At 32.3% G+C, this 24,270-nt stretch overlaps 1 protein-coding gene across 3 annotated transcripts in view; it reads right to left on the bottom strand.

The window, feature by feature from the left end:
- The window catches only part of LOC139495938 (probable nuclear hormone receptor HR3), a 30,965-nt gene extending 6,695 nt beyond the window's left edge, over positions 1-24,270 (bottom strand). The window contains exons 1-12 of one of the 3 annotated variants that reach the window (XM_071284355.1): positions 23,895-24,270; positions 11,714-11,851; positions 11,227-11,367; positions 10,323-10,448; positions 9,752-9,904; positions 5,559-5,644; positions 4,975-5,116; positions 4,048-4,198; positions 2,804-2,994; positions 1,775-1,896; positions 987-1,119; positions 375-482 (exon numbers count right to left, since the gene is read on the bottom strand). In XM_071284355.1, coding sequence (XP_071140456.1) covers positions 375-482; positions 987-1,119; positions 1,775-1,896; positions 2,804-2,994; positions 4,048-4,198; positions 4,975-5,116; positions 5,559-5,644; positions 9,752-9,904; positions 10,323-10,448; positions 11,227-11,367; positions 11,714-11,801 — 1,441 coding nt within the window. In that variant the 5' untranslated portion in view covers positions 11,802-11,851; positions 23,895-24,270. Of the gene's footprint in view, positions 1-374; positions 483-986; positions 1,120-1,774; positions 1,897-2,803; positions 2,995-4,047; positions 4,199-4,974; positions 5,117-5,558; positions 5,645-9,751; positions 9,905-10,322; positions 10,449-11,226; positions 11,368-11,713; positions 11,852-15,442; positions 15,595-23,894 lie in introns of those variants that run through there. The other 2 variants (XM_071284353.1, XM_071284352.1) reach the window with 2 other exon arrangements.

Genomic DNA, 24,270 nt, shown 5'->3' with positions numbered 1-24,270 from the left:
CATATCTCCTAAATTGTATACTTAAAACAAATGTGTACCTCCCTTTTTCACAACTGGTCTTTTTTGGATATTTCATGTTGTCACTTTAATATGAATTTTTTAGCAAAAGTGGTAAAAAGTACACATTATTTTGTAGTTTTCAAAAAAACAAGGGGACAACCTGTTTGAGAACCAAACATGTTTATCAATGAACTGGTATCCCAGCCAAAAGCTATATTTTCAGCAACCAGTCTTGTCATGTAACTTAAACCATTTCTTTAAGATAGATTGAGATTGCGTATTATAACGCAACACAAATTTTATGCTTTTAACATGTTCAACACTTGAAATATGACAATATTCATTCCTACAGTTGTCTTTTATATTGTACTTACTAAATGCATCAAACACTTCTAATGGTAATATAGTATTACCAAACACAACACTATTCTTAGAGGAATCATATACCCTACAGCACCGGATCAATGCAAGCTCAAAACTACCTGGAAAATCAAATAATTACAATCAGTCAAACAATAGCAGTTGTTTTAGATACACACAAGAAAAAGAATGTGTCCATAGTACACGGATGCCCCACTCCCACTATCATTTTCTATGTTCAGTGGACCGTGAAATTGGGATCAAAACTTTAATTTGGAATTAAAATTAGAAAGATCATATCATGGGGAACATGTGTATTAAGTTTCAAGTTGATTGGACTTCAGCTTCATCAAAAACTACCTCGACCAAAAACTTTAACCGGACGGACGAATGGAGGCACAGACCAGAAAACATAATGCCCCTCTACTATCGTAGGTGGGGCATAAAAAGAAGCCTCTAGTATTAAAAAGCAATTTTATTGCTCTCTTTTATTTCAAGAGTCAACATCTTGTGGATACTTGTCTCATTGGCAATCATACCACATCTTCTTTTTTTATATTACTGATCTATATAGATCATACTGTTCAGAAAGATAGAAAAGATAAACCCTATATCAATGTACTTACCAGCTTTTAAGAGCATAATTTGATCATCCTGAGATAAGTCCATAAAACCTGGAATCATTTTAGCAAATTCTATAATCTGTTGTACAGCAATAGTTATTTTCTCTGCTACCTCCATCCATAACTGTTTATGGCTCTGTAATATACAAACTTCTATTAAAGCTTAATTCAGATGTTTAAAAGGTGCACACATTGCTAAAAGAGAGGTGAAAGATACACAAGGGACATTCAAACTCATTAATCGAAAAAAATAAACTGACAACGACATGGCTAAAAGAGAAAAAGATCAACAGATCAACAATAGTACACAAAACACAACATAGCTTACTTGGCTATACAATAAATGTTTAATTTGTTTTGGGTTTTATAAGTTCCCAGGTTGTTGTTTTGGATTTTTTTCCGGTCAAGGCAACAAATGTAACATGGTATGTATAACTTAACTTTAATTGCTTAAAAGAGAAAAATATGTTACAAAGATGTGTAGTTTTAGAGAATAAATTCTTTAAACATTAAATATTTTGCTCAAATTGTGACAATTCATCATTAATTTTTATTTCCACTTTCATTTTAATGTTTCAAGACCTATTATATTGTGACTAGTTAACCTTTTTGTAATCCTATATGAACCGTTTTGTATGTAATTCAACAATTGTCCAGAAGACGCCTCTATATGTGGCACATTTAGACAGGAATAAACATTTCCTTGCAGTAATCCAGGATGTTGTTGTCTTTTTGTAGTTATATTTTCCCTTTCAAAGTCAGGATATTACCTTTTATACACATCAACCTACCATATTTTTATATGTGTTGATTGTTTCTGTTGAGGGCAGGTTGGATTTCAGAAGGTCTATCTGATCAGCACTGTATAAACAGGTTCTGAGATGGGCATCTAATACAGCCTTGCTGAATGTACCTGAAGTAATAACAATAACATACAAGTAAAGGATAATAAATGGGGAATGTGTCCCATGATGCAACTGCTTGCATATTATGTTATAAAGGGAAATAACTCAAGAACTAAAAGTGACACTACCCAAATTAGTACTTGATCTGAGTTTTGTGGTAATTAGAATTGTGTATATGTTTCATAACATTTAGTTGAGGCAAACTTAAGTTGAAACAAAAAATCCAGCAATTTTTCCAATTGTAAAGGAGCACAACTCTTTAACAATGACAAAGAAATGGACACCTCCAAATTTCAAACTAGATCTGAGTTTTGTGGGAATAAGTATTGTGCATAAGTTTCATAACATTTGGTTGAGGCAAACTAAATTTAGAAACCAATTATTGGATGAACCTATGGACAGACAAAGGTAAAACTTAATGCCCCCTCCACTATGCAAGGGCATAAAATGATTTCCTACTCAACACTTACTAAACTTTCCATATTTGTGACTATTTTCAAATTGTTTACTGTGAAAAGTGTATGGTACGAATAGAGCAAACATGGCTAAAATATCATATATATCTAGACTTTCACAAAAACAAAAGGCTTTCAACTAAAAACAGTATCAGGAATGAAACTTTGAATTAATTTACTGAAATCCCTTAATCATTTGAATTAATTGACTGAAATCCCTTAATCATTTACAAATCTATATCTTGAATTTAAAAAAAAATCCAATTAGCCTGTTCCATTTAAACATATGATACATAGTAAGCAGGGTAGGGTCTCTTGAAGAGGCCAATTAAGAATTTCACATAAATGTTCCTGCATTTGACATTCACCTTGAGTATTATGTAAATCTTTTTGCAAGTCCTTAAGGAAAGGAACAAACAATTTTTTTTCACTTTCTTTTCAATTAAAAAGAAAAACTTACTTGAATCCATCAAATCTATTGCCCTGAGCAAAGCTACCGGGTGTGGAGCAGTTGTAGGTGTAGTTGGGTAGGCAGGTGGATCACCAGGTGAGACTGGGGTCTCAGGTGACATTGGAGATTGTAATGCATATGTATAACCATTGGAAGTATATACAAAATTCTGCTGCGGCTGCTGCTGCGGCTCAGGAAACCTAAAATACAAAATTATTCCATTATTCTATAGTTACTAGGATATATAAGTATTCATTTCAAGTCAAATGTTGTTAGGACCAGGCAATAGTAAAAACATGACAAATTATTTAGAGAAATGACTGTCAACTTTTGGAACACTGTAAATGGAATGTTAGGAAAAATTTAAACAAGTCATCAAACAAAACACTGAACTAAACAAAAGAAAAAAACATATTATTTAAAAATTATAAATTTATATAGATACGAGTTCTTGAAGCCTTACACTGTTTTCTAAATACCCCAAGTTGTGCTATTTGTGAATAATAACAAGTGGTTTTGTGAAAGAAGAGGTATACATGAGATTTTGTAAAAGACGAGATAATCATAAGTTTTTGTGAAAGATAAGAATTACAATAGATTTAGTGAAAGAGGATATACATGAGATTTAGTGGAACACAAGATATACATGAGATTTAGTGGAACACAAGATATACATGAGTTTATGTGAAAGGAGAGATATACACAAGTTTTTGTGAGAGATGAGATATACATGAGTTTATGTGAAAGGAGAGATATACACAAGTTTTTGTGAGAGATGAGATATACATGAGATTTTGTGAAAAGAGAGATATACACGAGTTTTTGTGAGAGATGAGAAATACATGAGTTTTTGTGTCTTTGTGTCATACAAGATATAACAGGTTTTGAGAAAGACAATAGCTATACTAGAGCTTTGATTTATTTAGGTATACAAAATGGTTTTGTGTGCAAGAAGAGATATACAAGAAATTTGGAGGAAGACCGATATACAGGTGGTTTGGTGCAAGACAAGATTAACAAGAGCTTTTGTACAAAACAAGATACACAAAACAGTATGTGTGAGACAAGACATACACAAAACAGTATGTGTGAGACAAGACATACACAAAACAGTATGTGTGAGACAAGACATACACAAAACAGTATGTGTGAGACAAGACATACAAGAGTTTTTTCGAGATCAGACATACAAAAGATCACAATATAGACAGTGCCCACTGTACACAGGAATTAGATAATGATGTTTGTCTTACGCTGGAGATGTAAATTGACTGTTGTTGTTTGGTGATACCATGCCTGTCGGTGATGTTGGATCATACCCGTTAAGTCTATTCTGTTTAACATAGTTGGCCTCATCCTCTACTTTCTCTCGTTGTTTCTTTGACATTCTACCAAACTTCACAGCTGAAAAATAAATTAGAGACATCAATACCAAAATATTAAGAATATGTACTCACGGACTTCCATAAACCATTGAAATATTTATACAGGGGATTCATTTTTATTCGTTGGATACCAATTTTCGTGGATTTCGTGGGTATAGGAAAACCATGAAATTAAATGTTCAACGAATGACAAATTTTTCCATAGGCTTGTATGCAGACTTCAGCAAAACTACGAAATTAAATATCCACAAATTTGAAAGTCATCATTAATCAACGAAGATAGGGACCCACGAAAATAAATGAATCCACAGTATTCAAATTTTAGAGACTTTAACACACACACACAGAAAACACTGTGAGATATCAATCAGACCCGAGAAGTTTGCCATTTTTCTGATCTTAAAAAGTTAATAAAAATTTATTAAATTAGTGAGATTAAATATAATGCAAGAAATCTAAGTATAGCATTATTATTTTTAAAGGTTCCTTGGAAAAAATTAAATTATCTTGTATGACCTATAAAAAGATTATACAAAGTACTGAAACTCATTCCTAGGTTTTTTATTTGTGCAATTTTGCAGGTGAAAAAATGACATGAATATCAATAGAAGCTATATGTCCAACTAGGATTCCTTCTTATATGAGCACATAAATATAATCATAAATAGTCACAAATATTTCTAACTAGGATTCCTTCTCATAAAAATAATCATGAATTGTAATCTATATGAAAAAAGCTAATCACAAAAAAAATGTACCAGCTTAGAGTTGGTTACCAGTATGACAGACTCTTACCGTCTCTTGACATGCCCAGAGCTAGACATTTCTGTAGCCTACAGAACTGACATCTGTTTCTGTTGACTCTGTCTATCACACAGTTCCTGTTCCTCGGACACTGATAGTTGACAGGTCCAGCCTGACTTCTTCTGAAGAATCCCTGAAATATAAATTGTAAGCTATTCACTTCACTGTTTCTAAAATCAAAGTGATTCCTGCACCTTTCTAAACAGTTCATGTGAGAATAAAGTAGGTCATGTTTTGGTATAGGAGATCACAATAAAAAGTGGCATTATTTTTTTTACATTCTATGAGGTGAGATGACTTGAATGTTAGGGTCTTTTTTTTCTCACGGTTGAACTTGTTTCTGGTAGTTCACAGAATCAATGCAACTGTATCATAACAGTTTAATGCCTTTATGTGAAGAAATTTTATACCGTTTTTTAAGTGTAATGTCACAAAATCTAAAGTGATTTCATGAAAAGACTGTATGCTAACATTTTTCAAAGAAAATCTTATTTTCAATTGTCATATCTTAATACCCTGAACTCTTTAGCAGTTGTAGAAGAATTTCTATTACTAACTTTCAACAAAATAATTACCTTGCAACCTTCACATGTAATAACACCATAATGTACTCCAGATGACTTATCTCCACACACTTTACAAGGTATTACTTCTATTTGTGCTGCAATAGTAGTTTAAATCAATGTTATTACCGGGTACTACTAATTTTAGATATGCTGATGTTGGAGTTATCCATTTTTTAATAATTTTAATTCTCTTTAATACTTTACTTGGCCAAAATAATATTTTTATATTCAAGTTTTTCTACTATATAGAAACCATAAACGCAAGGTCCTTTTGTACCAAAAACCAATTGTTTAATAAGAATGCATGGCGTTGCCACCTTTTTAAGACCCTGGCCACTTATCAGAAAAAATACAATTTTCATTCTCTTATAACAGAGTGCGCGAAAAGTGGTAGTCCTCAGGATTATACCACCAAAATTTTGCATAGGACTGACACAATTTTAGCATTTTTCAATAGAATTAGTAGTGAGGACCAGTAGATTTTCTTCAAGGATCACCAGGGAAAAAAAGATTTTGCGAACTCTGTTATAAAATTCTGAGGAAAATGCAACCACATCTTCCTAACAAATAAAATTTGGAACAGCCCTTACACAAATTGAGACCTAATGTTAAGACAAAACAAGCGTTTATTTGGACTATTTCAAATCTAAAATTTCTATGGGTTGGACAGCAAGTATAAGCTTAAGGAAATCAAAATAATGTTTGAACACACTTTTTTTAATTTTCCTTGGACAAAACACTTTCTATCTGTAAGTAACCTTTACATTAAAAAGCCTTCACTTCTCACAGCTTTGGATCAGCTCTAAACAAATACTTAGAATACCAATGTCATTTAAACTTTAAGTGTTAATACTATAAAGGATTATAATTACTTTATTTACAAATCTGATTACACAAAACTTAAGTGCACTTTGAAGTATTAATCTTAAGGACTATTCCATTAAAATGGATGTAATAGGGAAGGAAGGGATATACCATCATACTTTCTTGGAATTAATTAGCATGCACCAAATTTAAATAAAAGACCTATCACTCATGTGTAAAAACTAAAAGGGCCTCATGTGTAACCAGGTGCTCCGCAGGGCGCAGCTTTATACGACCGCAGAGGTCGAACCCTGAACAGTTGGGGCAAGTATGGACAAAACATTCAAGCATGATACAGCTCTGAATTTGGATTGTAATCAAATTTTTGACATTACATGGTTTTTTTTTACACAAAACAAATGCCAAGATTTTACAAATCAATTAAAGATTTCTTCTTCAAACTTTTTAAATCTAAAATTAAATAGTTGACACAGCATAGGTTTCTGACACAGAATGAATGTGGTCTAATGAACTTAAAAGGTTTTTTTTGCCTTTGAGCAAATCACTATGCTGTTGAATATTAATCCTCTCAAAAAAATGTTTGAAGAAATTTTCTCTTTATTTATGAAATCTGAAATGAGAAAAATTTAACCCCCCCCCCCCTTTTTTTTCACATCCCCGTTTCCCTTTTTCAAAACTGATATCAATTCAAATTTCTAATGGAGTTTGCAACAATAACTACTCATTTAAATACATCATAAAATATTAAGATGTAAAAAAACTGCTTGTTATCACTGAATGGTAAAGATTATTTAAATTTATCAGTTGGTAGTAAAAAGTGTATATACATTGTACATTGTATATTGTATATAACAAAGATTTAAGTTGATTCTGGACAAAGAAAGATAACTCCAATTAAAAAAATTCTTGCTATTGCACAATATTGTGCAATAGGATATTTCTTGCTTACTATTCTGGACAAAGAAAGATAACTCTAATTAAAAAAAAATTTGCTATTTCACAATATTGTGCAATTAGATATTTCTTGCCATTGCACAATACTGTGCAATTGAAAAGACTTGCTATTGCACAATACTTAATATAATAATTTTAGATCCTGATTTGGACCAACTTGAAAACTGGGCCCATAATCAAAAATCTAAGTACATGTTTAGATTCAGCATATCAAAGAGGCCCAAGAATTCAATTTTTGTTAAAATCAAACTTAGTTTAATTTTGGACCCTTTGGACTTTAATGTAGAATTTGAAATTTGAAAACAGGACCAAAAATGAAGAATCTACATACACAGTTAGATTTGGCATATCAAAGAACCCCAAGGATTCAATTTTTGATGAAATCAAACAAAGTTTAATTTTGGACCCTTTGGACCTTAATGTAGACCAATTTGAAAACTGGACCAAAAAACTTCAATAATCAAGAATCTAAGTACATTTTTAGATTCAACATATCAAAGAACCCAACCGATTCATTTTTTGTCAAAATCAAACTTAGTTTAATTTTGGACCCTTTTGACCTTAATGTAGACCAATTTGAAAACGGGACCAAAAGTTGAGAATCTACATATACAGTTAGATTCGGCATATCAAAGAACCCCAATTATTCAATTTTGATGAAATCAAACAAAGTTTAATTTTGGACCCTTTGGGCCCCTTTTTCCTAAATTGTTGGGACCAAAACTCCCAAAATTAATACCAACCTTCCTTTTATGGTCATAAGCCTTGTGTTTAAATTTCATAGATTTGTATTTACTTATACTAACATTATAGTGCGAAAACCAAGAAAAATGCTTATTTGGGTCCCTTTTTGGCCCCTAATTCCTAAACTGTTGGGTCCTAAACTCCCAAAATCAATACCAACCTTCCTTTTGTGGTCATAAACATTGTGTTTAAATTTCATAGATTTCTATTTACTTAACCTAAGGTTATTGTGCAAAAACCAAGAAAAATGCTTATTTGGGCCCTTTATTGGCCCCTTATTCCTAAACTATTGAAACCAAAACTCCCAAAATCAATCCCAATCTTTCTTTTGTGGTCATAAACCTTGTGTCAAAATTTCATAGATTTCTATTAACTTAAACTAAAGTTATGGTGCGAAAACCAAGAAAATGCTTATTTGGGCCCTTTTTGGCCCCTTATTCCTAAAATGTTGGGACCAAAACTCCCAAAATCAATACCAACCTTCCTTTTATGGTCATAAACCTTGTGTTAAAATTTCATAGATTTCTATTCACTTTTACTAAAGTTAGAGTGCGAAAACTAAAAGTATTCGGACGCCGGACGACGACGACGCCGACGTGATAGCAATATACGACGAAAATTTTTTCAAAATTTGCGGTCGTATAAAAACTAAAAGGGCCTGCCTCTTATAAATAAGGAATGCACCCAATAATATCACATAATAATTATCAAGTCATTCCATAGACACAACGATTGTTTGATGATCTCTTTTAGAACTAGATCAGGTTCAAGGTATGATATCAGTCCATAGAGATTTTAGAACTAGATCAGGTTCAAGGTATGATATCAGTCCATAGAGATTTTAGAACTAGATCAAGTTCAAGGTATGATATCAGTCCATAGAGATTTTAGAACTAGATCAGGTTCAAGGTATGATATCAGTCCATAGAGATTTTAGAACTAGATCAGGTTCAAGGTATGATATCAGTCCATAGAGATTTTAGAACTAGATCAAGTTCAAGGTATGATATCAGTCCATAGAGATTTTAGAACTAGATCAGGTTCAAGGTATGATATCAGTCCATAGAGATTTTAGAACTAGATCAGGTTCAAGGTATGATATCAGTCCATAGAGATTTTAGAACTAGATCAAGTTCAAGGTATGATATCAGTCCATAGAGATTTTAGAACTAGATCATGTTCAAGGTATGATATCAGTCCATAGAGATTTTAGAACTAGATCAGGTTCAAGGTATGATATCAGTCCAGTGATATTGTTTGCATTAGATTAGTGGAGAATAAAAGCTTTTTCCCCTGGAGAAGAATCCAAATTTGAAAAAATAATGGCTAAAAATTATTCCAAAAAAGACAACTTTTTCCCAAACAGTGCAGTCTCAGTAGTAATTGAGCATGAATACAAACTGAAAAACACTCATTTATACATTTTGCATGCCTAAAATGACTATATGTGCAGATTTGATGGTCTATTTATGTATCATCACTGACAAAAAGGGTCTTATTTCAAAGCAGGGTTTGACTCTTGAAAGGGAGTCTGTAAATTGAAGTATCAGTCAAATTCATGGTTTATTCTTAATTTCCCAATTTGATGAAAATTACACATATTTTCCACAAAAAAAAGGGTAGAGGTAGTTAAAAAAAAGCCAAGAATACCACTGCAGTCTATAGAGAAGACAATGTACCTTTCATATTTTCATGTGGTTTACGTGGGCTACTACTATCCACAAAACTTTTGACATCATTCTTCAGATTGAAACCAGTTGTTGGTGAAGGTAACTGTATGTGTAACTGACCTGACTGGTCCCCAGCACCTGACTGCTGATGGGATAAACTCTCTGAAAATATAAATAGACTGTTGTCAAGCTTTCATTCAGTTCACTATCAACAAATTAAATGTACAGGTTGAAGGCCATATGGGGACCTATAGTTTTTTTTTATTTCTGTCTCACATGGTTTCTTGTGAAGAGTTAGTTGTCTCATTGGCAATTACAACACACCTTCTTTTTTTAAATGTATGGGGTTGGAAGGCATTTATTTGGCTGTGCTTCAACCATACAGTTTTCATAACAAATTCAACTAATAAATGGGTTCATGCTTATTATTCAAGTCAGAAAATGAGAATAGGATAGCTGTGTTCCATCAAGAACAATGTTCATTGCCAGGACTGTATAATCAAACATAAATTCAATATTTGAAATATAGATCTGTCCAGTAATTATCTGTGGACATCCCCACCATTAACAGATATTATACCTTTAAGATCACTAGCTTTAGACACCATTTCAGCATCTGTATACTGTGGGGAGATCTGTGAGGCAGCCTGTTGTAGAAGCAGTTCTGATTGCTCCCTGCTGACCAACAGCTGAAAATTACCATTGTCTGAAATTAAAAAAAAGCATTTTTATAATACATACTGTGGATTCATTAATATTCGATGGATACTAATATTCATGGATTTCGTTGGTACATGGGAAACACGAATTTAAATGTTCAATGAATTCAAATTTTCTAAAGGGATCTGGGATGTATGCAGACTTTGCCAAAAACCACGAACTTAAATATCCATGAATATGCAGGTTATCCTCAATCCACGAAAATTGGTACCCACAAAAATAAATGAATCCACAGTATCTTATCAACAAAAACTACATTCAGGATTTTAAGATCATTTTGTATAATATCAATGTTCTGTTATGACTACTGTCACTACATAGACAATGTTAACTCAATTACTGAAGTTATTTCTAATTTCCTTAGACCTTCATCTATGGATGACAGATCATATGGGTGTAGATTTTTGTCTCTGACACATTCCCTATTTCTATTCTCAATTTAATAGATACATTCGCATATGATGCAATTTTGTTTAGAGTTAATTCCCTTGGAAGCTGTTTGGGAGGTGTATTGGTTGACTTCCTTCTTTGATAAAACCAAATTGAAACATACATGTGGTACAAACAAGTCTGTTTAAAGGCCCTTGCTTGATTGTAAAGTGGGTTTGTATGGACCAATCGGCATTGTAATAAAAGAAGAAATAGATAACTGCAAATCGACATGGCAAGACGATTGAAGGAAAGATTTTCAAGTTAAAAACTAAGATCACTTGGCAATGAATCTTCATTTTGCACAACTATCCTTATCTAGCACAGTTTTCTACCTTTCATATTTTCTGTATTAGAGCCCATTGCTTTAGATACAGCTTCTGCTATCAGCATCTGTTGTTGTTCAGGAGTCAGTTGTTGTAACATTTGAGCAGAGATGCCGTCTCGAAGGCCACCCAACTGGAAAGTGGCATTGTCTGAAATGTTCAAGTCAAAGTCTTTAAATCTCAAAACATAGATCTGTAACATTTTTGTAACTCAATAAGAGTGCACCAAATTGAACCATACAAAAGAATATGTGTTCATGGTTTTATCCTTAGCTAAAATTACACTTAAGAATGAATGGTCTTGAATCCATATAATTGATAGCAGACAACTGCTTGTGTAGATGATATAGAAATTAATTTTTGAGTTCTTAAATTTCAATGATCGAAAAGTTGGAAAATAAACAATAGTAGAAAGCAGACAAGTAATAGAAATTAGTTTTAAAATAACCATGTTCTTTTCGATGATTTAAATGACACTTTCTGTTACCATAGTTACCTTTAATGCTTTCAAAAGCCGCTGATACATTTTCAGGTTTAGCCATCGAGAAAGTTTGTGAAGTTGATTGATTTTCTCCTTGTTCCATGCTGTAACTAACATTCTGATTGGGCTCACTTTTGGGAAATGAAGAATTTTCTGAAATGAAATGATTGAATATTTATTAATTGATTGTTTGTGACAGTTCAACGTTCACCACTATTGACTATATCATGGCAGCAAACTTTACTAGTAAAGAAAGAAGCTGTGCCCAGAGAGAGCCAGAACCTTCAGCACTGTAGTCTGCACCGTAAGCCACTAGATTGATGCACTATGTTCACAGTTGCAGAGTTTCATGAAAAAATTGTCAGTCCTGTCCAGCATTTTGATCCCTAGCTTCAGTCCAGATGACCGATGCAAAAACACCTGTTGCAGTGCCTATGACAGCATGTTATTTAGTATTTACGTTGGTCATCAGATGTACCAATGGCTAGTTTCTAGAATGTTTATTAACTGCAAAAATTTATACTGACAGGTCAAAATAAGTTCACGAACTCTGCAGTTGTAGTAGACATTATCTTTAAGATGGTCGTCAGGTCCACTCTACAACCAAGTGAAGATGACATATGCAACATCACTATTTTCCATACACGTTGTGTAACCTTAAAGAGACGAGTTGCATGCATATGAACAATGATGAAGGCTGTTCTTTAAATTTGAGTGGAAATTAACTCAACATGAAAATGACAAACTCCACCTAAAGTTTACTTTTAATAGTATGTATTTTTACATAAGCAGTTAGATGTCTGAACTCTAATTTAAACCAAAAGACTGTTCTTATAACAAAACAAATTGTAAAATTACAAACAAGGAAGTAATTATTGTCTATTATCTAAAAATTTACAAGCATGGTCAGGTGAAATTATTTTGAGGCGGATAGACAGGACCATCCCCTGTATTCAAAATTTACTCCTAGTTTTCATAATCCAGACCTGAAGCTCAATTGAATATTATGAATATTTCAATTGGATAATCTTTTGGCTAATAGAGAGGCATTTTACAAGCCTGGGCTAGTGGTCTTGTCATTTAGTACGATGACTGCCAATTGTCCTTTTTTATATATACATTTTTTTACTTAGATCTGCACCCGTTACATGTACCTACTGGTTGATATTTCATGCAAATGATAAGACATTGATATTTACCAATAACTTTTTGATGTACAGTAAAACAGGACTAAACCGTACCCTTTCAGGACATGAGATTTTGTTCGGTCTTGGCAGGTATTCGATTTCATCAGGTTCACAATGCATAAAATATGATATGATTGGTCTTCAGAACAAGTTTGGATTAAACAGGTTTCCGGTTTATTCAGGGTTCGGTTTAATGAGGTTTCACTGTACATGTACATTTGAAATTATGGTAATGGTGTTTGCAAAATGAGATAGGACCTGGAGTGGCTTTAGAAAATGACAATCTTTTAACTACAGCATGAAAGTCAGTCTTACTTGAAATCATAGCACAACACTAATCAATGAAAATTTTCAGTGAAATAATGTATACAGAGGATGGTAAAGGGTTATCTTCGTGCAATGTGTTTTGCCATTTTTATTTAAGATAAGATATTTTATTTTCCAATTATGGGCCCCAAAGGGCATAAACATTACAACATCAATAATTTTTTTCATAATACAATACAAACAATGAGATAAAAAAAAAAAAAAAAAGTTAAACGAGAACTATTTAAGTTCTTAAAGAATACGTAGATAAAGAATCTATAGTATGTTTTTTTTTTTAATACTAATGCATTTTAGTGGTTGATATAGATAACAAACAAGCAGCCCAAAAAGAAAAAAAGAAAAATAGATATCCACATATGTATAGTACACAAAAAGTTGGATTAATTAAATATATAATAATTAGCCAAAAAGAAAGTAGAAATTAAACATGTCCATGACTCATCCTGTGTCAGCAGCAAATAGGAAAGCATTATGGTTTCCTAAAGGCAGCTGACACCAGGGGGCGATACCTTATGGGCCATAGGCATGTAAAATGTGTGTAAATGTCTCTTTCCTACCTGTATCAAAAGCAAACAAGGAAGCATCATAGGTAACTTGAATGCAGTTGATACCAGGGGACGATGCCTCAAGGATATAAGAGAACATTTGAATAAATAATATATCTTAACAATTATTTATTTTTTTTTTAATCGGCTAGTATGTTTGTGATATTCAGATGAATATAATTTTCTATGTCCAATCAAATGTATATACACACATAGATTTCCTTTAACTAATCTTCACTAAGGAAGATGTTTGTATATAAAATTACATATTATTTTAAGTAACTCAACATTTTCTACACTAAATAACCAGATAATTTTGCTTTGACTGTTCATATGATTAAAATAAGAATTATATTGTGCAATACTAGCTAACATACAATTTCTATCATCCTCAAATTTGTTACAATCAAATAGAAAATGAGCCTCATCTTCGACAGTATTGGAAGAACATTTTCAAGTACAGCCGTGAAAAAGGTTGGTTATCACTGTGTTTCATAAAATCAGTAAAAAGATCAACGTGCAAGAAATTTTTAATTGTTCGTTCATTGTGATATATTTATCGTTTTTCCTTGCAGATACCCCCTTTATGCCCCTAAATACAGAATAAAATAATGTTGCAAATCTAATCATCTCAGAATTAAATTAAAAAACATGTTTCAAATAACAATTTTAAATGGCATGTCCTTCGCTACATCTGGTGGTAAAGTCTAAAGAGTTTAAGATTCATGTTGTATTTTACACTAACAACAAAATTATTTATTCAAGTGGAAGACTTTCAATGTAAGTCATGTATGAATTCAGATATTTATTTTAATTTTAGATATAATATATTTTCACAGGAAAACATTAAGGTTACCAGAAGTCAAATACTTTATGATGTCTTTAAATGCTAACAACTATTCTAACATCATCTATATATGGACTGTTATTTTGAGATTTTGTGAATATATTCAAAAAATATAATTTATGTATGCTATTTGTAAATAAAACATAACAAGCTCTAGATTTAAAGTGCTAAATAAAAGTGTTTGTTTACATGTACAATGTCACATTTAAAAAATTTCCATTCACTCAGACGCAAGATGAATTTGATCAAGGTAATTTAAAAATTTCATTGAAGGAAATTGTACTAGTTTAAAGATAAACTCCCTGTTTAAAAGTGGACTCGTCCAACACTATCAAAAGCTGAGATTATCTTACTCAAAAATCAATGTAAACAAAGACGTTCAACTGATAAACTTTACTGAATATTGGCCAAGTAAACGTCATTTATGATCTGCAATTCCTAAAACAGTAAAAATGTACATGAACAAGAAAAACAATGTCAGCTGGTTATGAATTATATTTTACACTCGTGAAATAGGGGGTGTGTCAATTCTTTTGCAAAATACAGCTGGCGCAAACGTTTATGATATCGACTTAGTTAATTGATAAAAATTAACGCATACAAGCAAATGTTTGAAGTTCTATTCGATGATTAAAGTTAAAACAATGATTTATAATTAAAATGCACTAAAGCATTTATTTGTATATTTTTTCAGAATGGGAAAAATCTGTGTCAAAATCCAAACACATGGCTGCTCAACTTTTAGCGCCATTTTCTCAAAACACGTATGCATTTCCAGTAAGATTTTAAGGAAGTGTGGTCATAAAAGCATCACAGAAATAAAAATAAAGATACCAACCTTTCATGATAGTTGACATTATTTGACCTATTCATATATGTAACTTCCCTAATATCACCCAGATCGACCTAAATAATCAAGCACAAGAAAGCAACATCCGTCCGATTTCCAAAAATAACTTTTCTTCTGTGCCACCAGGTCACGCAGCACTCACTTTTATTGATCTGATTATAATATTAATTTCATACTCTATCGACCAATTAGGGATTATATACATGGATTTATGTAAACTATAATAAATATAGTATCTTTTGAGTTAGAAACAAATAATTGGTTTGTACATTTATGTCGTTAAGCGCATGTTTACAACCAAAAATGGAGGGACTATGTTTTTGTGTATGAACTTTAATTTATTACCAATAGGTGGCGCTAACGAGCACCTTGCAGCCCGATCGGTGAATGAACTGTATTGTGTAATCAGCTTTTAGGCAATACACATTATGGCATAAAATTAGGTCAATGTCCTTGTAAATGTGTATTGGCTTATTCGTATACTAGGAACGAACAGAGTTCACAATGACCATTCATATGTCTATTTAAACCATGACTAGAGTAATATGAGAGAATACAGCTGTTACTAGTGTACATGTACTAGTGAACCGAGACTTCAATTGAATTTTTTTTTTTAAAGTATTACATGAACAAAGTGCGTGAAATTTGGAACATTTGGCCAAAATTGTAAAGATCTAGGAAGAAATATCTAGATCAGAGAAAAATGCAAGAGTCTAACGCGAATCTTGGCACAGGGTGACCATGTAAATGTATATTTAGTTCACTTGGCTTGCGACTTATACTCACTGGACTTATATTTAAAGCTTAGTATTGTAATATTTACTAAAATATAAGCAAATAAATATGTGCTATTAGGGTCTTTAAAATAGTTGCTTTGTAGTGAATACGATGAGGATTGATTATTCAGTACCGTAAAGTGAACTCTGAGGTCCAGAAGCCGGATCCCGCAAGACTGCTTTTGAAAAAAAAGGGGGTGGGGGCTTGGCAACGTTTTGAGTGGGACATGTAAATAGTACATGCATTAACTATATGCAATTGTCTCAGAAATTTGTTTTCCTATATACTATATATAACAAGATCTATAAGGGGGAAACATTCTGAGACCGGTGACTGTGGTGTGGCTGAATAAAGGGTGCAATATATAGGGCTGACACCTTTCTAGAAACTATCAGACCAGTAACACTATCATCCGACCTAAAAGCTTTATGTTATTTTGATTCAACATTAACAGTTCGAATTTTACTGCCTTGAATGATCAGTTGCTTCAGTAAGCTCAATGCCAAATTATTTGAAAGTCCAAGCTTACAAACCACACTTAAAGAAAAAAACAGAATAATTTGGGAATGTGTCCATAGGAAACACAGTGTGGGCTCACTGACTGCCTAAGTCATGGTTCAGTGATTCCCTATAAAAATCAACCATTTTCCCCACAATTGTAAAGGGGCATAACTCTAGAACGATATAAAGTGTCGCTACCAAAATTCAAACTTGATCTGTGTTTTGTGGTTATAAGCATTGTGCATACGTTTCATTAAATATGGTTGCAGCAATTTAGTTAGCTTTAGAGAACAGAAAAGAATATTTCAGCAATTTTTCCATTTGTAAAGGGGCATATCTCTAGAACGATAAAAGTGTCGCCACCAAAATTCGAGCTAAATCTGTGTTGTGGTTATAAGCATTGTGTATAAGTTTTTTCTAAGATTTGGTTGTGGAAAACTAAAGTAAGAGAATGGAAACAAATATTGGGATGTAAGTACGTACGGACGTACAGACGGATAAAGGTAAAACTTAATTACCCTCCGCAGCGGGGAGGGCATTTAAAGCAGATACAACTTGGACTTATTGATAAAGTTACGGTTGGTGGGTTGGTGTTTTACGTTCAACGGCAATTATTACATGCATACAAGGACGAGAAAATATGTACAATAAGATATGGTTATGGACCTTGCATATTGTACTATAGACATTTTGTCATACGCTGAATCGTATTTTGAACGGTTGGGGCAAGTATGGACACAACATTCAAGCTGGATTCAGATCTAAATTTGGATTGTGATTAAATAGTTGACACAGCAGAAATTTTCTTTTTATTTATGAAATCTGAAATAAGAAAAATTTACCCCCCCCCCCCCCCCCCCCCATCCCCCTTTCCCTTTTTCTAAAACTGATCTCAATTCAAATTTCTAATGGAGTTTGCAACAATAACTACTCATTTAAATACATCATAAAATACTAAAACGTAAAATAAAGCGCTTGTTATCACTGAATGATAAAGATTGTTTTAATTTATCAGTTGGTAGTAAAAGTGAATATACATTGTATATTGTATAAAACAATGATTCAAGTTGATTCAACTACTATTCTGGACAAAGAAAGATAACTCCAATTGAAAATTTCTTGCTATTGCACAATATTGTGCAATTAGATATTTCATGTTATTGCGCAATACTGTGCAATTGAAAATATTTGCTATTGCACAATACTGTGCAATTGAAGATTTCTTTCTATTGCGCAATTGTGGCAATTGAAGATTTCTTGCTATTGCTGAATACTGTGCAATTGAAAATTTCTTGCTATTGCACAATACTTTATATAATAAATTTGGATCCTGATTTGAACCAACTTGAAAACTGGGCCCATAATCAAAAATCTAAGTACATGTTTCGATTCAGCATATCAAAAAAGCCCAAGAATTCAATTTTTGTTAAAATCAAACTTAGTTTAATATTGGACCCTTTGGACTTTATGTAGACCAATTTGAAAACGGGACCAAAAATTAAGAATCTACATACACAGTTAGATTTGGCATATCAAAGAACCCCAATTACTCAATTTTTTTTATGAAATCAAACAATAGTTTAATGTTGGACCCCGATTTGGACCAACTTGAAAACTGGGCCAATAATCAAAAATGTAAGTACATTGTTAGATTCAGCATATCAAAGAACCCCAAGGGTTCAATTTTTGTTAAAATCAAACTAAGTTTAATTTTTGGACCCTTTGGACCTTAATGTAGACCAATTTGAAAACGGGACCAAAAATTAAGAATCTACATACACAGTTAGATTCGGTATATCAAAGAACCCCAATTATTCAATTTTTGATGAAATCAAACAAAGTTCAATTTTGAACCCATTGGACCCCTTATTCCTAAACTGTTAGGACCAATACTCCCAAAATCAAAGCCAACCTTTTTTTTATGGTTATAAACTTTGTGTTTAAATTTCATAGATTTCTATATACTGATACTAAAGTTATGGTGCGAAAACCAAGAATAATGCTTATTTGGACCCATTTTTTGGCCCCTAATTCCTAAACTGTTGAGACCTCCACTCCCAATATCAATCTCAACCTTCTTTTTGTGGTCATAAACCTTGTGTCAAAATTTCATAGATTTCTATTTACTTAAACTAACGTTATAGTGCGAAAACCAAGAAAATGCTTATTTGGGCCCTTTTTGGCCCCTAATTCCAAAAATGTTGGAACCAAAACTCCCAAAATCAATCCCAACCTTCCTTTTGTGGTCATAAACCTTGTGTTAAAATTTCATGGATTTCTATTCACTTTTACTAAAGTTAGAGTGCGAAAACTAAAAGTGAAAGTGGAATAAATATATAAACTTAATAAGTTATTAAAGAAATCTGCTAGGGTTATAGTAGAAACTGACATAATGACATCATCCAGTTTATTGTTTAATAGTTTACACTGGTTAAATATGGAAAAACGCATTCAATACCAAAAGGCAATACTTGTATTTAAATCATAAATGGTATGGTTCCTAACTATTTTCAAGAACATTTTCATTTTACTGATAATCAAAATTATTACTTACGTTCAGCTGATGAAAAACTATTAAATCTTCCAAAACCAAAAACATTTTTTTTTAAAGAAAACATTTACATATTCAGGTTCTCAAATATGGAACAGTTTACCAAGTGAAATAAAAATGAGTAATACACTTGTATCTTTTAAAACAAAATGTTACAAATTTTTCATCAATTGTGCAAATTAATATGCTTTTTCATTATTATTTAAATACAATTGTATATTGTGTATAATATAACTTCATAATACTCTATGTACTTATAAATATGTTATTATTATTTTGAGGACTCTCAGGAAGATTTAGTTTTAACTAATGGGATCATCCTCTTGAAATAAAGATTATTTATTTATTTATTTATTTATTTATTTATTTATTTATTTATTTATTTATTTATTTATTTATTTATTTATTTATTTATTTATTTATTTATTTATTTATTTATTTAAAGTATTCGGACGACGACGACGCAGACGACGACGCCAACGTCATACCAGTATACGACCAAACAAATTTCAATTTTTGCGGTCGTATAAAAAGGGGGAGGTTGTAGTTGTTTTCAATTTTTTTTCTTAAAATTTCTCAAATTCTAAATTTTTGAAAAATTAAAAGAAGAAATCTTTAATTGCACAATATTGTGCAATATATTTGTAAGATCTTGACATTTGCTTAGTGTCAGAAACTCATATTATTTCAAAAATTTGATCGCAATCCAAATTCAGAGCTGTATCAAGCTTGAATGTTGTCCATGCTTGCCCCAACTGTCCAGGGTTCGACTTCTGCGGTCGTATAAAGCTGTGCCCTGCGGAGCACCTTGTTTTTTTCTGTTGTTGTTTGTCCGTTTTTCTCTTTGAGAATATTTCCTATTTCTCCTGTATTTGCGATAAAAAAAATATTGACGACGTGGATTGCAACATGCTGTAGTAATAAGTTCTTTGATTTAAGAACTGTGTTACTTAATACATTAAAACATAGAGCAATATTATATACATGTCGACGGTTCGTTTCCATATATCTTGAAAATAAAAAAATAAATCTTGTTTGGTATTCAAAAAGCAGTTTATCATTAGCAGATTCAGGAGAGTACACATGTAAACCGACTATTACTTGATTGATCATAGCTATTACAAAATGTTTACAAATGGTGTTATACAATCCACGATATCATCCCAGTTCCCTTACTGACAATTATATCAATTTGATTTGAAAAATTTCTTGAGCAATTGAATTATTCAATGTGTAAAAGTTTCTTGTGAAATTATCAAAGATTATATTAACAAACATTCTGAGAGTATTGAATGGTAACCATGGTAACTAATTTACATAGTCCTCTACCGGTTAAAAAATAACAAAAAAATGCTCATTTGATCTGTAACTTGTCATGGTGTAAACATAACAAATAGCAAATCAATATATTCAAGCATTACTAAAATAGTGTGGAAAAACTGAATATCTGAGTGAAGTCAAACCGTCAACGTATATGTGTTCCGCCTAACAGAAGTTCCAATGGAAACTTTGTTATAAACATTGTCATAATATCTATTCCTGTTGGAACGTGGAACAAGTATTCTATACCATTTATTCCGTTAGGAACATATACTGTAATATTTATTCCTGTGGAAATAATATTCCAGAATATTTTATTCCTTTGGAACTTATATTATGAAGGAACTTCTATTCCGTGACCATACTTTTGACTCTGAACAAAATTAACAGACCGAAACAAAATTGGAACTTGATCTGTAACGTGTCATGATAAAACATTATACCAAATATCAATTAATCAATATCTACAAGGAAGAAGAAAAAGAGTGATTTGTCAGACTGACGGATGTAAGACAGACAGACGGACGGAGTGAACATCTTAATTCCCCTTCGACTTTGTCGGTAGGGTACTAATAACTTAAACGATTTTTGGATGGTATATAACTGGTCAGTGGGAACTAGAAATATAATGTTGACTTTATCTAGAGCAGCCAACATCAGCAGAGGCGGATTTAAGGGGGGGGGGGCTTTTTTTTGGGAAATCTAGAGGTATCAACAGAAACACTTGGTATTTCAAATCTTCTGAGAAATGTTAATAAAGCAGAGGGTTTGTTTTTAATTCAAAAAAATACACAGTTCTGATATGACTCACAAGTTTCAGTGCCATACTGATAAAAAAAAATATTCAGTTCAAACAATAACCTTATAAGATCTTATAAATGTAACATTATATACCTACATTTGACTTGAGACATTTGAAGGCGGTATGATAACCCTTAGTTTTCATCCTTTGTCTACTAAGGATAGTTGTTGACATTTATGCTACATTTATGCTATCATTACTTTTTTACTATCGGTATATAATGTTTTAATATTCTGTTTGCTTGCATTCTGTATACAGGGGTGTTATATATCAGTATGTATGGTCAGATTATGTTTCTGTATGTAAGAGAGAGTTGTTCCCCTTTTGTCAGTATTTTGTATTTATGTTTGTGACGTCATCTTTGTCTGATTAAAATGTAGAAAATGAAAGCTGTGTCTTTTTATTTGTCCGTATGTTATCGTCTCCATCCATGCTACCAGAGCTATTCCCCTAGTCTGTAATATGGTGGAGTGACCTAAACGATCGGTGGATAATGATTTATACATATTTTGGATTTAATTTTTCATTGGATTTTGGATATTTTTACATATAAAGTTGACCGAATGTTCCTGATGGATCCTGCCATGCCGCCATGATGCTGATAACTTTTTATTGATTTTTAAAAAAATTAAGCCGAACTTTTATTATAGTACCAACATTTAAATTGCATTTTTGAAGAGAAGAACAGACCATGTCTCGTCTCGTGTACGTACTGTCTTTGTGAATTATTAGTGGATGTCTACATGTATTCCGTTTTTAACCAGAAAGCACGTGAGATTTATCTCGTTGCATCATACATTATTTAATTTCTATAACATTTGGATCCTGTTTATTTATATATAATATTTTTATTTGACATCATTCAATTTGTATCGGTGATAACTGTATCGCCATGCATACGAAAGTTCCGATTTCATCAGAAGAGCCATTTTACATAACAATTTTTGACCCAGATTTATCCGTTGAACCTTCTACACGTGTGATGTGTATTGCGTAATATGTTGACTGTATTGCTGTTGTGTTCATTCCGCCGTAACCTTTATTTGACTCCGTCTTTTAAAAACGTAATTATATTTACTGTGTTTTGGTGATAACTGTATCGCCATGGTTGTGCAGATTTCCGAGAAGACCTATTTTAAAGAAAAGATGATGAATTTATTCTGTACGAGAACATTCTATTTTTAACCATGTTGATTTTATGAAACCAGATACTTTTCATGCTAATTTTGATCTGAATTATTTGTTTACTTTGAATTTAAGCTAATGTGAATGTGTTTATCATTTAGCGGTGTGATATTTATCAAAATAAAACCTTATTAAATTTAAGAGTTTAAGGTCTCTGATGATACTATCAAATTTGTATTCAGCTATTTATAATGATATATGTTTGTCTAGTAGGAAATGCCATTAATATGTGTGTATCACTGTAATTGTTGTGTGGAAGTAATGCGTGCATAAGGTCATCCGAGGGAGGAGTCCGAGATGCCAGACTTTCGGGTTTGCAGCGTTGATACGTTTGTTTTGAAATGGTTACTAGAGTGTCGAGAGATTAACTTTATTCATGTGAACTTTTAATTTTGGAAATTATTATTAATTGTATTTTTTTTTTAACATAAACATATTGACCATTGTAAAAATTTAGTAAATTTTTGTTTTGGGGGCGGGATGTTATATATCAGTATGTATGGTCAGATTATGTTTCTGTATGTAAGAGAGAGTTGTTCCCCTTTTGTCAGTATTTTGTATTTATGTTTGTGACGTCATCTTTGTCTGATTAAAATGTAGAAAATGAAAGCTGTGTCTTTTTATTTGTCCGTATGTTATCGTCTCCATCCATGCTACCAGAGCTATTCCCCTAGTCTGTAATAGGGGCGGATCCAGCCATTTGAAAAAGGGGGGTTCCCAACCCAGACCAAATAGGGGGTGGGGTGGGTTCCAACTATATATCCCCATTCAAATGCATTGATCGGCCAAAAAATGGGGGTTCCAACCCCGGAACCCCCCTCCTGGATCCGCCAATGGTATATATATGTAGTGTTCAAAAGGCTTCAATCTCTCAGGATACAAATGTGCATTTTTGTGTTAAAAAAAAAGTAGTAATCATTCTCGTATTCCGCAGTGTTTCAAAACATTTTTCAATTTGAGGTTTCATTAGTAAACGTTGCATGTTTATATTCGAACACAAATTTCTGAAACATATAAAATGATCAATTTTAACGAATCTATAGAACTTTTGCACTACAGCCAGGACGGCACGTAAATGTTAAAAGAGTAAAAATGAAAATGTCATATGGGAAAAAAGTGACCTCATTTGATTTATTCGAAATTTCAATAGAAAATTCAGAGAACAGATAAGAATTATGGAATAATACCCTCAATATTAAATTTGGGTCAACATACAAATTTTCACCGGCCATTAAGTAATTAAGACTAGTCATGTTATAGGAAATGGTACATTTAATTAATAATCAGAAAGATAATATACTTACAGACATAACGGTAAAAAGGTATATCCAGATATATGTTATAATAATCCTTTGTCTAGAGAAATCAGACTGCACAAAGCTGAGACCTCCAAGATGTCGTAGAACCTTTGTCGAACTCGAAGTCCTTGACTCACAATTAAACCCGGTAACACATTTTGGTATTTCCGCATTCCATTACGCAATGCAATACCCCATTACTTATAATATATATTTCACAGAAATAGACAATACGTTGTATGGCAAGGAACACTTTGTATTCCTACTTAAACGATTGGTTTGAACTTGTTTATTGGTAATTTTGTAAAAATTGAGGTTTTGAGGTCAATATGTCAGACGAAACGCTGACTGCGTCCACATAACCAGTCAATATCTAGTAAAC

Source organism: Mytilus edulis, chromosome 11, assembly GCF_963676685.1.
Source record: "Mytilus edulis chromosome 11, xbMytEdul2.2, whole genome shotgun sequence".
NCBI classification, from domain to species: domain Eukaryota; kingdom Metazoa; phylum Mollusca; class Bivalvia; order Mytilida; family Mytilidae; genus Mytilus; species Mytilus edulis.
This window is presented reverse-complemented; position numbering and strand designations above follow the sequence as displayed.